Here is a 15,621-nt window from a genome sequence, read left to right as displayed (position 1 = left end):
AAAAGTGGTGAATATACATGTAGCTTGATTTCGTAAAACTATTGGTGACACTGCACAGTGAGAGTTGATGTTTGGCTTAAGCAGACCAAAACATTGCAAATACAGGCTCACTCACTTATGGTCATTCTTCCCTTGGTATCTGGAGGGGATTGTTACCAGGCCCCCCTGCAGATACCAGAATCCTCGGATGCTCAAGTCCCTACTATAAAGTGGCGTGGTATTTGCATTTAATGTATGCATAGCCTGTCATAACTTTTAAATTATCTCAAGGTTACTTATAGTACCTAATGCAATGTAAATGCTGTGCAAATAGTTATACTGATTTTTTTTACTTGTATTTTTAAATCGTCATTTTTTATTGTTTTTTTTTTTTTCAAAGTTTGTGTTCCTGGTTGGTCGGATCCGTGGATATGCAGCCGCAGATACACAGGGCCTCCTGTAAACGTTCAAATAACGCTCGCCACCTAGTGTCTGCTAAAGCAGAACATAGAGGCGCACCTCACTTTCCCGCGCGCTTTGCTTTATTGAGCTTCACTTCGCAGCTCTTGCGTTTTTTACAAGTTTACAAGCTTTTTACAAGCAACCTTGCATGGGAGCAAGTCTGTTGGCACCATTTTTGCTCGCTTCGTGTCTCTCTGTCACATTTTAATCTATTACGGTGATCTATGATCAGTAATCTTTGATGTTACTATTGTAATTATTTTGGGGCATCACGAACTATGTCCATGAAAGATGGTAGTCCTAATAAATGTTGTGTGTGCTTCACTGACTGGCTGTTTCCCCATCTCTCTCCCGGCCTCTCTCTTCCCTGAGACAAAACAACATTGAAATTAGGCCAATAGTAACTGTACAGTGGGCTCAAGTGTTCAAGTGAAGAGTTGCACTCCACCCACTTCAAATCAAAATCTAGAAATGATTAAGTTTAGTGAGGAAGGAATGTTGAAAGTCAAGATAGGCTGAAAGCTGGGTCTCTTGTTAGCCAAGTTGTGAATGCAAAGGAAAGTTCTTGAAGGAAATTGAAAGTGCTGCTCTGTTGAACACAATGAATGATAAGGTGAAAAAGCCTTACTGCTGATACGGAGAAAGTTTTAGTGGTTTGGATAGAAGATCAAACCAGCCATAACATTCCCTTAAGCCAAAGCCTAAACCAGAGCAAGGTCCTAACTCTTCAGTTTTATGAAGGCTGAGAGCAGTGAGGAAGCTGCAGAAGAAAAATTGGGAGCTAACAGAGGTTGGTTCATGAGATTGAAGTAAATAACCTGTCTCCATAACAAAAGCACAAGGTGAAGCAGCAAGTTCTCCAGAAGATCTAGCTAAGATCAAGATGAAAGTGGCTCCTAAATTAAGCAGTAGATTTACAAGGTACGTAAAATAGCCTTATACAGTACTGAGAGGAGATGCCATATACAACATAAACAGCTAGAGAGAAGTCAATGACTGGCTTCAAAGGACAGGGTGACTCTCTTGTTAGGGGCTAATGTCGGTCACTACGTTGACTTTGAGTTGAAGCCAGTGCTCATTTATCATTCAGAAAATCTTAGGGCCCTTAAAAATTATGCTAAATCTACTCTGAGCTCTAGAGATGGAAAAACAGCCTGGATGACAGCATATCTATGTACAGCATGGTTTACTGAATATAAGCCCACTGTTGAGACCTACTGCTCAGAAAAAAAGATTATTTTCAAAATATTATTCCTGACAGTGCACCTGGTCACTCAAGAGCTCTGATGGAGATGTGTAAGGAGATAAATGTTTTTATGCCTGCTAACACAACGTACCCATTCTGCAGCCCATGGATCCAGGAGCAATTTTGACTTTTATTTAAGAAATACATTTCATAAGGCCATAGCTGCTATGAAAAGTGATTTCTTTGATGGATCTGGGCAAAGAAAATCAAAAGTCTTCTGGAAAGGATTTATCATTCTAGATGGCATTAAGAACATCTGTGATTCATGGGAGGTCACCATATCAACAACAGGTGTTTGAAAAAGTTGATTTCAACGCTCATGGATGACTTTAAGGGGAGGAAGCAACTGCAGGTGTGGTAGGAATAGCAAGGGGACTGGAATTAGAGGTGGAGCCTGAAGATGTCACTCAGTTGCTACAATCTCATGATCAAACTTGAACAGATGGGGAGTTGAGTCTTATAGATGAGCAAAGAAGTGATTCTTTAGATGGAATCTACTCCTGGTGAAAATGCTGTGAAAATTGTTGAAATGACAAAAGATTGAGACTGTTCCATAAACTTAGTTGATAAAGCAGTGGCAGGGTTTGAGGATATTGACTCCAGTTTTGACTGAAGTTCCACTATGGGTAAAATGCTGTCAAACAACATCACAGACTACAGAGCAATCTTTTGTGAAAGTAACAGTCAGTCCCTGTGGCAAACTTAATTGTTGTCTTATTTTCAGAAACTACCACAGCCACTCCTGCCTTCAGCAACTACCACCCTGATCAGTCAGCAGTCATCAATATCCGGGCAAGACTGCACCGGCAAAAAGATTATGACTTGCTGAAGGCTCATATGATTGTTAGCATTTTTTAGCAATAAAAATTAAGCGTATTTTGGCAAATAATAATAATAATAATTATTATTTATTTATTTTTTTTTTGAGACAGGGTCTTGCTCTGTCACCCAGGCTGGAGTGCAGTGGCACAACCACAGCTCATTGCAAGCCTTGACCTGGGCTCAAGCTATCCTCTCAATCCTCCTGAGTAGCTGAGACTACAGGCACGTGTCACTACACCTGGCTGATTTTTCTGTCTTCATCTTGACCTCCCTCCATGTTGTCAGGATTTGGCGAAAGTGACTCCATTTTGATTCTGACAACGTTCATACTCGAACAGAGGGTTGGATGTGGAGGACTGTTACTTCTGTGTCCTCATGGGAAACCTGTCTGGTGGGTCAGATGTGTGAACACCTACCATTTCTTGGTATCCTGGTTTGTGTTTGTGTCTCTGTTTTAGTTTTATTTTAGCCCTATTTCTAGGGTTAGGCTAGACTGTGAGCAGGTATTTTCTCATTTTTATTGAGAAGAAAATCATTAAACCCCTGCATAGGAAATTAAGTTCAGGCTGCTGCTTCAGGCTAGTCTTTGCATTGTTGAACTTGCATTTTCTAAGGGTATTTGCATTAGCAAAGGTATGTTCTCCTTTTTACTGTCCTGACAGAAGCTTCATCTGTTATTTCAATTATATTGTCAATTAGTTTGCAGTAATAAGACCTAAATAATGGTTGATTTCCGAAGGTTTGTCACAGAAGTGTGTTGTGTGTTTTTACGTGTTAACATGAAATTTTGGACTATGTGTGGAAGGTATAACTCTAAACATATCTCCCTAAGATTCCCATGCCCTAGTTATTCAAGCACTTTCTAGTACTGCGGTGGAGGGACTTTGGAGATGTAAGTCAGGTTACTAATCAGCAGACCTAAAGAGAGGGAGATTATTCTGGATTACCTTGGAGGATCCAATAATCACATAAGGCTCAAAAGCACGCAGTGAAGGCAGGATGGGGGCAGTCAGAGAGATTCAACATATGACAAGATCTCTACCTTCTGTGGCTGGCTGTGAAGATGGAAGAAGGAGCCGTGACCTAAGGAAGGGGGCAGCCTCAAGAAGCTGAGAATGACCCCAGACCAACAGCCCCATGGAAATGAATTCTGTCAGCAACCTCGGTGAACTTGGAGTGGCAGGCCTGGTGAGACTCTGAGCAGAGAACTAGCTGGCCCATGCTGTGTTCAGACCTCTGACACTTGGAAACTCTGAGATCATCAATGAGTATTGTTTTAAATCACTAAATTTGTGGTAATTTGTTACAGCAGTGACAGAAGATGAATACAGTGTGTTATTGAGGGGACTTCGTTATTGAGGGGACTGTGTCTTAATAATGTGATAAAATTTAGTGTTTATTTTTTGTGTATCATTTAGTGGTTTTTTTTATGTATCTTAACATCTAGTAGTTTGTCCTCATAACGTATTTTAAGGTAGCACATTCCAGTGTAAAGGTGGACTTGACAGAATCAATCTCTACATAGAAGGGGTTTAGATAGATTTGGATAGATGTTCAGGCACACTTTATTGTATTTGGGAGTACTCGTAGAACTGCAGAAATTCAGAGGCGGTGGGACCTTGGCTATGATTCTGTTGAGGCCCCCTAATTTTACAGATTTTACGGAATTGAGCAACAGACAAGATGATTTTGCCTAGGTTCATTAACAGGAAAAAAGGAGAGCCAGGAAAGAACTCAGTTGTTGTAAACTGCTGTCTTATCTTGATGTTCTGTCTTCATTCATTATCCAGCCTTTCCTAGGAGTGTCAGAGATAGACCCAGGTAGAAGTGGGCTGCCCATGGGGGGCTTAGCACAACAGAAATTCATTCTTTTACAGTTCTGGAGACCAGACATCTTAAAATAAAGGTGTTGATGGGGTCATTCTTCCTCTTGAGGGCTGGAGGGGAGAACCCTTACTTGCCTCTTCCAGCTAATGGTGATTGTTGGTCATCCTTGGCATTTATTGTCATTCTCTTGCTTGAGGTAGTGTAATTCCAATCTCTGCCTCCATCTTCACCTGGCCATCTTCCCCTTGTGTGCATTGGTGCCCATATTCTCTCTTAAAAGAACACCAGTAATTGGGTTTAGGGCCCACCTAATTGATGTGACCTCATTTTAACTCAATTACATCTGCAAAGACCCAATCTGGTCTAAATAAGGTCACAGTCACAGAGCCTGGGTGTACTTGAATTTTCAGGGGACGCTAACCCAGTACAGTATCTAATAGGAACCCAAAACTTACGTGTATGAAACTGAGCTCTAAAACTGAGCTGCGTTTTCCGCTGTCATTGTTGACACAACCTTCCCCCTCTGCACTGACAGCAGCCTTGTTCTTCCAGTTGTTGGGCTAAAATCCTTAGAATGTCCTTAATACCTCTCTTTTATAGCCACGTGTAATCTGGTGTCCTTCCTTTAGACTTCATCCCAGCCTTAACTCACTGCTCCCTGCTGGTCCAAGCACCTCTCACCTCTGGCCTAGATTCTTGCGTAGAATCCAGCTGGGTCCTCTACTGCCTGCTCTTGACACATTTTCCTCTGCCCTCAGCGTGGCAGAGAGTGATCATGCCGCCCTGCTCAGGACCCTTGTCGCAGCAGAACCAGAGTTCTCATGGTGCCCTGTGTGGCTCTGCATGCTCTCCCCTGGCTCCCTCTCCTCCAGCCCTCCTGGCCTCATTGCCGTCCACTAACTCTCCAGGCTTGATATGCTCCTCTCCTGGGCTCCTGGGTGCAGTGACCGTTTCCTTCCCTGGCCGGTTTCATCACTTGTGCCCTCCCCACTACAGGGAGGAGCCCTCCCTGAACCACCAGACTCAATCTGTCCTTCCTATTACTGTCATGTTTCCCCATGATTGCCCCTTTTTAGTTTTTAAAAACTTTATTTTTGTACAGACAGGGCCTTGCCCAGTTTTAAAACTTTTTGTTGTGAAGAATATTGTATACGTGGAAGTATAGAAAAGGTGTATGTTCAGATTAAATGGTAAAATGAATATCTGTGTCCATGGCACCAGTTTCAATGGAACAGTGGCAGCAACTTGGAAATCTTTGTGCTCCATCCTACCACCACCAAAACTTAACTGCCCTTCTGAATTTTGTATAAATCTTTCTTTTCTTTATATATACCACTTAACATATTGTTTACTTTTACCTGTTCTTGAACTTAGTAGAAATGGAATTATACAATATGTGTTCTGTGAATCAAATCTTTTGCTCAGCCTTGTTTCTGAAATTCATGTATGTTGAAGCATTTATAGTCATGTCACTTAATGCCAGGGTAGTGAGAAACGTGTTGTTAGATGATTTCGTCATTGTATAAACATCCTAGAGTGTACTTACACAAACCCAAATGGTAGTGCCTACTACACACCTAGGCTATATGGTGGAGCCTGTTGCTCCTAGGCTACAAACCTGTGCAGCATGTGACTGTACTGAATACTGCAGGCAAAATGTAACACACATCATTAGTGATTGGAATCTCTCAGCTCCATTATAATCTTAGGGGACCCTCTTCGTATATGCAGCCTATCCTCTACTGAAATGGCATTATGTCGTGCATAACTGTAGCCTTAGTTTATGTTCACTGTTGAGTAGTATTTCATTTTGTGAATAAGCCAGAATTCATCCATTTAATCTTTAGACATTTGAGTTATTTCCAATTTTTTATTTTTACAAATAATGCTGCTGTGAATGTTTTTGAATATGTATCTTGGTGAACACATTTGGGTCGTAACACAGGGTCACAGAACACTCATAATCAGCTTTACTAGGTAATGCCGAACTGTTTTTCAGTGTGGTTGTCCAGTATGTATTGCTGTCAGCAGCAGCTGAACATTCCCAGTGCTGATCATGGTTGCTAACACCTTGGTGGTGTGCTGTGTTTCATTTTTAGTGATCCGATGAGTATGATGTGGTATCTTGAGGTTTTAATTTGTACATCTGTGACTCTGAATGAAGTTGAGCATCCTTTCATGTAGATAGGCCATTCATATTTTTTCCTTTGTGAAATTTCTGTTCATGTTTTTTTTTTTAATCAATTTTACGTGAATTGTCTTTTTCTTATTGACTGGTAGGAGTTCTTTCTATATTCCCATCCCTTTATGTACCCCTAATCTTGTGTTGGTTATACATGCTATAATTATTTTGTCCCTGTTTGTGCTTCATCTTTTTAGCCTTTATGCTATCTTTTTTTCACCAGCCACCTTAAAAAAAAGGCTTTGAAGTACTATTGATGTATAGTAAACTGATGTATTGAAGCATAGAATTTGGTGAGTTGTGATATGTGTGTATTCCCATGAAACCATCACCACAGTCAAGGTGATGAATGTGTCTATTATCCCCAAAAGTTTCCTCCTGCCCCCTTTTTAATTCATCTCTCCCTTCCTCCCTTCTTCTGCCCCAGTTCTCAGGCAGTGACCCATCTACTTTCACCTACCATGTAGGTTGTTTTGTATTTTCCTTTTGTCAGACTTATTTCATTCAGCGTTATTATATTGAGATTCATTTGTGTTGTTGTCAGTATTTTGTTCTTTTTTATTGCAGAGTAGTAGCCCATTGCATGGATAGACTACAATTTGTTTATGTATTTACTTGTTGATGGACATTTGGATTGTTTCCAGGTCTAGGCTATTAGAAATAAACCTGCTATGAACATTTGTGTACATGTCTTTCTGTGGATATATGCTTTTATTTCTCCTGTGTAAATAACCAGGGTTATAATGGGAATTGTATGTTTAATTTTTAAAGAAATGGCCAAACTGTTTTCCTCTAGTTCACATTTCCCTAGCGGTGTATTAAGCGTTCCTGTTGCCCCACCTCCTTGCTGACACTTGGCGTGGCCAGTTGTTTTTTGTTTTCTTTTCTTTTCTTTCTCTTCTTTTTTTTTTTTTTTTTTTTTTGAGACAGGTTCTCACTCTGTCACTCAGGCTAGAGTGTAGTGGTGTAGTCATGGCTCACGGCAGCCTCTGCCTCCCAGGCTCAAGCAATCCTGCCACCTCAGCCTCCCAGGAAGCTGGGATTACAGTCGCATGCCACCTCGCTTAGCTAATTTTTGTATTTTTGGTAGAGATAGGGTTTCGCCATGTTGCCCAGGCTTGTCTCAAACTCGTGGGCCCAAGCAATCTGCCCATCTTGGCCTCCCAAAGTGTTGGAATTACAACTGTGAGCCACTGCGCCCATCCAGTTTTAAAAATTTTAGCCATTCTATTGGGTGTATAGCAGTCTTACTGAGGTTTTTTTTTTTATTTTTATTTTTTTTGAGGTGCTCTCACTCTGTCATCCAGGCTGGAGTGCAGTGGCATGATCTCGGCTCACTGCAACATCTGCCTCCTGGCTTCAAGTAATTCTCCTGCCTCAGCTTCCCAAGTAGCTGGGGCTACAGGCGTGTGCCACCACACCTGGCTAATTTTTGTATTTTTAGTAGAAACGGGGTTTCACTATGTTAGCTAGGCTGGTCTCTAACTCCTGACCTTAGGAGTTCTCTTCGCCTCCCAAAGTGCTGGGATTTATGGGCGTGAGCCACCGCCCCCGGCCCTTACTGAGGTTTTGATTTGCATTTCCATAAGACTGTTGAGCATCATTTCACGTGTTTATTTGCCATCCATATGTCTTTTTTGATGAAGTGACTTGAGTCTTTGCTTCTTTTAAAACTGTGTTGATTTTTTTAAGTTTTAGTTCTTTGGCTGGGCGCAATGGCTCATGCCTGTAATCCCAGCACTTTGTGGGCCGAGGCTGGTGGATCACGAGGTCAGGAGATCGAGACCATCCTGGCTAACACGGTGAAACCCCCCTCTCTACTAAAAATACAAAAAATTAGCCAGGCATGGTGGCGGACGCCTGTAGTCCCAGCTACTCAGGAGGCTGAGGCAGGAGAGTGGTGTGAACCCAGGAGGTGGAGCTTGCAGGGAGCCGAGATCGCGCCACTGCACTCCAGCCTGGGTGACAGAGCAAGACTCCGTCTCAAAAAATAAATAAATAAAAAATAAAAAAGGAGAGTTTTTATTATTTCAATAAAATTCAATTATTGACTTTAAAAATATTTCTTGCTATTGTGTTATATTTAAGAAATAACTGCCAAACATCAGGTGGCAGTAGGATTTTCTCCTATGATTTCTGATAGATGTTTTATAGTTTCAGCTCTTATATTTAGGTTTAGGATCCATATCAAAGTTTTCCATATGGTGTGACATAAAGGCCAAGGTTTATTTGTAAATTATTTGTAAATGGCAGTGCAGTTGTTTCAGCACTGTGTTTGCTAGGGCTGCTCTACCACACAGGCTGGGCGCGGCTTAAACAACAGAAATGTATTTCCTCATAGTCCTGGAGGCTGGAAGTCCAAGATCAGTGATAGGGCAGGGCTGGTTTCTTCTGAGGCCCTGTCCTCTATGCCTGTGTCCTCATCTCTTCTTAAAAGGACATTAGTCAGATTGGATTAAGGTCCACCCTAATGACCACATTAATTTTAATTACCTCATTAAAGGCCCTAGTTACACACTTTTCTCCACCTTGTTTTTTTTCATGTAATATGTCCTGAAGTTTGTTCTGTACTAGCAGGTAGAGGTATTTATAGCTGCAAAGTACCCCACTGGTATATGTATCATAATTTGACTAGTCCTCTGTTGATAGACACTCGAGTCCTTTTTAATTTCTTTTTGTTTTTACAAATAGTCCTGAAATGAATAGCCTGTGTATACATCTTTTATCTTCACCAATGTTATCTGTGGGATGGATTCCTAGAAATGGAATTGCTGGGTCAAAGGTTAAATTTATATTTCACTTTGTGGTGGTAGCTATTTGTTAAGCCATTTTAAGTGGCAAGGAATGGCCTCTGAAAATTTCCCTGATACTAAGATTCGTCTCTTTTTTTGAACTTGTTTCTTATCAGTAAACATGAAACTGTATATTATTTTGTGTACGCACGTATATGCTTTGGAAGCAAAAAACAAAATGGAAAAAATCAAGTGTCCAGAACCATTCCCTCCAGCCTCTGAACTCATTTGCTGTAATTCTTTATTGACCAGTAGAGGCCACTGTTGAATAACAAAGCTGGCGGGAAGGCCAACGCACACCCGGGCAGGTCTCTGTGCAGAGCCTGCATCGCCAGGAGCAGGTCTGGAGCTGCAGTTTTTAGACCACCCTTTCCCCTCCCTAAGGGAGGGTGTCACACAGGGGAGTGCCAAAGGGGAACTCCAGATGAAGAATAAAGCCAGCTCTCTTTGGTACGAGCTCTTCTTCATGGTCCCACGAAAGTGATTTGTAAAACTTTTGTGTGTTCTGCTGCCAGGCCTCTACTTAGTTGCCCACTGACATTGTGTTTCTCCCGCACCCCACCTGCTTAGCAGTTTACAGTCTGTCTGCCTTAATCTGTTATTTTTTTCTTATAATTAGGCGGTTTGGCTCGAGACACAAGAATAGGACTAGATTTTAGATGACTGGGTGTAGGAAGCCTGGCAAATTAGGTTCTGTGGTTATTTCTCCTGATCTGCTCCACATGAAGAGACACAGAGGGAGACCATCAGGGTGTGTCTTGTGAAATCCAAGGTCTTAGTCGGCTTGGTACTTGACCTCATTCACATTCAGTTCCCATCTGCCCCTGAAATGTTTAATGCACTTGGCCCTTGGGGCCAGCACTTGCCTTTGGCTTGCTTTGCTGGCCCCTCCTTGCCACTCTGCCTCCTCTCACTTCTGGGTGTCAGCACACCCTTGTGACAGCACTTAGGTCTCTTCAGGACCTCTGTTCCCTGGATCAGGGCTTCTCAGCAGGTGTTAGTGGCATTTTGAGTGAAATAACTTTTCCTTGGGTAGGCCTTGTTCTACACAAGGTTGTGGGTTCATTAAATGGTTAATCGATATATTAGCCCGTTCTTATACTGCTATAAAGATACTACCTGAGACTGGGTAATTTTAAAGGAAAGAGGTTTAGTTGACTCACAGTTCTGCATAAATGGCAAGGCCTCAGGAAATTTATAATCATGGAAGAAGGGGAAACAGACCCCTTCTCAAGGCGGTAGGAGAGAGAAGAGCAAGCCAAGAAAGAACTTGCCACACATTTATAGAACCATCAGATCTCCTGAGAACTTGCTATCAGGAGAACAGCGTGAGGGAAACTGCCCCCATGATCCAGTCACCTCCTACCAGGTTCCTCGCTCAACACTTTGGGGATTACAAGTCAAGGTGAGATTTGGGTAGGGACACAAAGCCAAACCATATCATTTCTCCCCCGACCCCTCCCAAATCTCATGTTCCTTTCAAAACCATTCCATTTCAAAACAAATCATGCCTTCCCAGCAAGGCCCCCAAAGTCTTAATTCATTTCGTCATTAACTCAAAAGTCCAAGTCCAAAGTCTCATCTGTGACAAGGTAAGTCCCTTCTGCCTAGCAGCCTGTAAAATCAAAAGCAAGTTAGTTACTTTCAAGATACAATGGAAATACAGGCATTGGATAAATACTCCCATTTCCAGTGGAAGAAATTGGCCAAAACAAAGGGCTACAGGCTCCCATGCAAGTCTGAAATCCGGCTGGGCAGTCATTGAATCTTAAAGCTCAAAATGGTCTCCTTTGTGACCCCGTGTCTCACATCCAGGGCACACTGATACAGGGAGTGGCTTTCATGGTCTTGGGCAGCTCCACCCCTGTGGCTTTGTAGGGTACAGCCCTCCTGTACCCACCCCCTTCAGCTACTTTCATGGTGGGCATTGAGTGTCTTCGGCTTTTCTAGGTGCACAGTGCAAAGCTCTTGGTGGATCTACTGTTCTGGGGTCTGGAGGATGGTTGTCCTCTTCTCACAGCACCACTAGGCAGTGCCCCAGTGGAGACTCTGGGAGCTCCAACCCCACATTTCCCTTCTCCAGTACCCTAGCAGAGGTTCTCCATGAGGGCCCTGCCCCTGCAGCAGATTTCTGTCTGGACATCCGGGCGTTTCCATACACCCTCTGCAATGTAGGTGAAGGTTCCCAAACATCAGTTACTGAATTCTTTGCACCCACAGGCCCAACACCACGTGGAAGCTGCCAAGGCTTGGGGTTTGCACCCTCTGAAGCAACAGCCTGAGCTGTACCTTGGCCCCTTTTAGCCATGGCTGGAGCTGGAACAGCTGGGACACAGGGCACCAAGTACCAAGGCTGCACAGAGTAGCGGCGGGGCTGGGCCTGGCCCACAAAACCATTTTTCCCTCCTAGGCCTCCCTGCTTGTGATGGAAGGGGCTGCTGCTCTGGAGACATTTACCCCATTGTCTTGGCGATTAATATTTGGCTTCTTGTTACTTATGTGAATTTCTGCAGCTGCCTTGAATTTCTCTCCAGAAAATGGGTTTTTCTTTTTTATTGCACCGTCATGCTGCAAAGTTTTCAAACTTTAATTCCCTGCTTTCCTTTTAAACACAAGTTCCAATTTCAGATCATCTCTCTCAAGTTCAAAGTTCCACAGATCTCTAGGGCAGGGGCAAAATCTCAGCATTCTCTTTGTTGAAACATAGCAAGAGTGACCTTTGCTTCAGTTCCCAAGAAGTTCCTCATGTCTTTTTTCAGACCACCTCAGCCTGGGCTTCATTGTCCATGTCACTATCAGCATTTTGGTCAAAAGCATTCAGCAAGTCTCTAGGAAGTTCCAGACTTTCCCACATCTTCCTTCTTCTAAGCCCTCCAAACTGTTCCAACCTCTGTCTGCTACCCAGTTCCGAAGTTGCGTCCACATTTTCAGGTTATCTTCATAGCAGTACCCCTGATACCAATTTACTGTATTCGTCTGTTTTCACACTCCTATAAGAACTTCCCTGAGACTGGGTAATTTATAAAGGAAAGAGGTTTAATTGACTCACAGTTCCACATGGCTAGGGAGGCCTCAGGAAACTTATCATGACAGAAGCCGAAGGCAAAGCAAGCACCTTCTTCACAAGGTGGCAAGAAAGAGAGAAGAGTGAAGGAGGAACTTTCGAACACTTATAAAACCACCAGATCTCATGAGAACTCACTGTCATGAGAACAGCATGGAGGAAATTGCCCCCATGATCCAGTCACCTCCCACTAGGTTCCTCCCTCAACACCTGGAGATTACAATTCAAGATGACATTTGGGTGGGGACACAAAGCCAAACCATATCAATGGACATTTGGGTTGTTTCCAGTTTGGGGCTATTACAAATTTAGCTACTATGAACATTCACACAAAAGTCTATGGCAACATAAGACCCAGTACAATTGCTGGGTCTTAGGGTCAGTATATATTTAATTTTAGTAGAAATGGTCAAACTTCTTTCCCAAAGGGTAACCAAACCATTTTGCATTCCCATTAGTGGTGCATGAGAGATCTACTTGCTAAACTTGCCGGCAGATTAAGTCTTTGCTTTTGGCCATTCTTTTGTGACTAAAGATATTGATAATGCTGAAGCTATTGAGGTGTATCTTATTGTGGTTTTAATTTGCATTACCTTATGATTCACACTGTTGAGCATTTTCTCACGTGCTTATTTGCCGTCTGTTTTAGTCAGTTCAGGCTGCTGTAAAAAAATACCAAAGACCAGGGAGCTTAAACAACAAACATTTATTGCTCCCAATCCTGGAGGCTGGGAAGTCCAGTGAGGGCTGTCTTCCTGGTTTGCAGATGACTGTCTTCTCCTTGTGCCCTTACATGGCCAAGAGGCAAATCTCTCGTTTCTTCTTACAAAGGCACTAACTCCATTCATGAGAGTTCTGCTCTCCTGACCTAATCTCCTCCCAAAGGCCCCACCTCCCAATACCACATACATTAGGATTCAACATAGGAATTTTTGGGGGACACAGGCGTTTGGACCACAGAGTGTTGACTCTGGCAGTGGCTCTGTTCAACTCTGCCTCCATTTTTCTTCTTACCTATTTTGATTTTTATATGTGGTGTGAGATGGGGAAAGTTTGATTTTTTTTTTGTCTTAGAGATGAGCATCATTCATGGAAAAGACTGCCCTTTGCCTCTGGGCCATAGCTCTGTGTTCCCTCGAGTCAGGGTCTGTGTTGGCACAGGTATGCTTCTGGGTTCTCTCTTCTGCCCCATTGTTCAATTCAACTTTGAGCCAGTGCTCCGTTGCCTTAATTTCCATAGCTCTGTAAGGAAGGCTTGGTAACTCATAGATGAAGCTTTCTGTTTTTTTTTTTTTTTTTTTGAGATGGAGTCTTGCTCTGTCGCCCAGGCTGGAGTGCAGTGGCATGATCTCCGCTCACTGCAACCTCCACCTCCCGGGTTCAAGTGATTCTCCTGCCTCAGCCTCCCAAGTAGCTGGGACTACAGGTGCATGCCACCACGCCCGGCTAATTTTTCTATTTTTAGTAGAGACGGGGTTTCGCCATGTTGGCCAGGCTGGTCTCGAACTCCTGACCTCAGGTGATCCACCCGCCTCGGCCTTCCAAAATGCTGGGATTACAGGTGTGAGCCACCGCGCCCGGCCCTCTGTTTATTCTTTTTAAAGATAGTGTCTTGGCTATTCTTGATTGTTTGCATTTTTATATATCTTTATATATATATATCTCTTTATATATATCTTTATATATATATCTCTTTATATATATATCTTTATATATATCTCTTTATATATCTCTTTATATATATTTTTATATATATCTCTTTATATCTTTATATATCTCTTTATATATATATCTTTATATATATGTCTCTTTATATATATATCTTTATATATGTCTCTTTATATATATATCTTTATATATATGTCTCTATATATATCTTTATATATATCTCTCTTTATATATCTTTATATATATCTCTTTATATCTCTCTCTCTCTCTCTCTCTATATATATATATATATATATATATATACACACCTTATATTCAGCAACTGTGCCAAACTCACTTTTACTAATTATCTTTAGATTCTTTTGGGCTTTCCTGTGTATATGGATATAGCATCTGTGAATAATGAGTTTTATTTCTTTTTCAGTCCTTATATTTATTTGGCAAGGATTTATTAATTTTCTGTCTCTTCAAAGAACCACCTTTTGGTTTCATTGATTTTTTTTTTTTTCTGTATGTTTGCTTACTGTTTTATTAATTTCCCCAGTACTCTGCCCACTGCACTCCAGCCAGTTTACCCCTTATGTTTGCTTTTGCATTTGTAAAAACAAAAATGAAAAGTCTATGTTTTGTTGGTATAAAGAACTATTTGGGCCGGCGCGGTGGCTCATGCCTGTAATCCCAGCACTTTGGGAGGCCGAGGCTGGCAGATCACGAGGTCAGGAGATCTAGACCATGCTGGCTAACACGGTGAAACCCTGTCTTTACTAAAAATACAAAAAATTAGCCGGGCGTGGTGGTGGGTGCCTGTAGTCCCAGCTACTTGGGAGGCTGAGGCAGGAGAATGGCATGAACCCGGGAGGCAGAGCTTGCAGTGAGCTGAGATCGCACCACTGCACTTCAGCCTGGGCGACAGAGTGAGACTCTGTCTCGAAAAAAAAACAAAAAACTGTTTGTGTAGTCTTTATCAGAACCGTTATTGTACTAGGTATTCACTTTGGGCAAACAGAATTTTCACTTGTTAATATGCATATTCTATGGTTTATAGGCTTATATATTTTGTAAAGGTGTTTTGTGAAAATGACAATGTAACATTTATTCTGTTTGGTAATGGTTTTACTTATTAATTTTATAGAATTAACACTGAATCCTCCGGAAGGAATTGTAGCAGGTAAGGTACCAAAGTTAACTTCCTTATAATTTACTTTTAATTGCCAAAGTTCCTTAAAAGTTAAAATGTTGTGAAATTTTTTCTCACCCTACAGGCCCCATGAATGAAGAGAATTTTTTTGAATGGGAGGCATTGATCATGTAAGTTAATCTTAGTTGTACTAGTTTTTAGGGCTTTGCTGGGAGTCAGATGTAAGAATCACATCAGCCAGTGTGACTATGCCCAAAAGCATCAGCTGGAAAAAAGACTAAGTTCTCCAGTAATGCCCAGCTCTCGTCTAGGCTGCTGGTCTGAAAGCAGAGAACCTGAGTGTTGATCCAAAAGAACCGAGTGTTTCCTTAGAGCCAATCAAAGGTTTAGTTATAATTATGTAATATCTGTATTATATATTTGAGAGTTTTAAGGTGGTAA

General features: G+C 41.9%; 1 protein-coding gene across 6 annotated transcripts in view; it reads left to right on the top strand.

The window, feature by feature from the left end:
• UBE2G2 (ubiquitin conjugating enzyme E2 G2) overlaps positions 1–15,621 on the top strand; it is a 35,459-nt gene that overhangs the window by 1,101 nt on the left and 18,737 nt on the right. For 2 of the 6 annotated variants that reach the window (XM_003277378.4, XM_003277380.4), the window contains exons 2-3: positions 15,175–15,210; positions 15,305–15,350. The exons of 1 other annotated variant lie outside the window; for it this stretch is intronic. In XM_003277378.4, the coding sequence (XP_003277426.1) occupies positions 15,175–15,210; positions 15,305–15,350 (82 nt within the window). Of the gene's footprint in view, positions 1–1,190; positions 1,193–1,216; positions 1,363–3,009; positions 3,013–15,174; positions 15,211–15,304; positions 15,351–15,621 lie in introns of those variants that run through there. 3 more of the 6 variants (XM_030806282.1, XM_030806280.1, XM_030806281.1) reach the window with 3 other exon arrangements.

The sequence above is a fragment of the Nomascus leucogenys genome, chromosome 25 (genome assembly GCF_006542625.1).
Source record: "Nomascus leucogenys isolate Asia chromosome 25, Asia_NLE_v1, whole genome shotgun sequence".
NCBI lineage: Eukaryota > Metazoa > Chordata > Mammalia > Primates > Hylobatidae > Nomascus > Nomascus leucogenys.
Note: the sequence above shows the minus strand (reverse complement) of the source record. Positions and strands in the feature narration are given on the sequence as shown.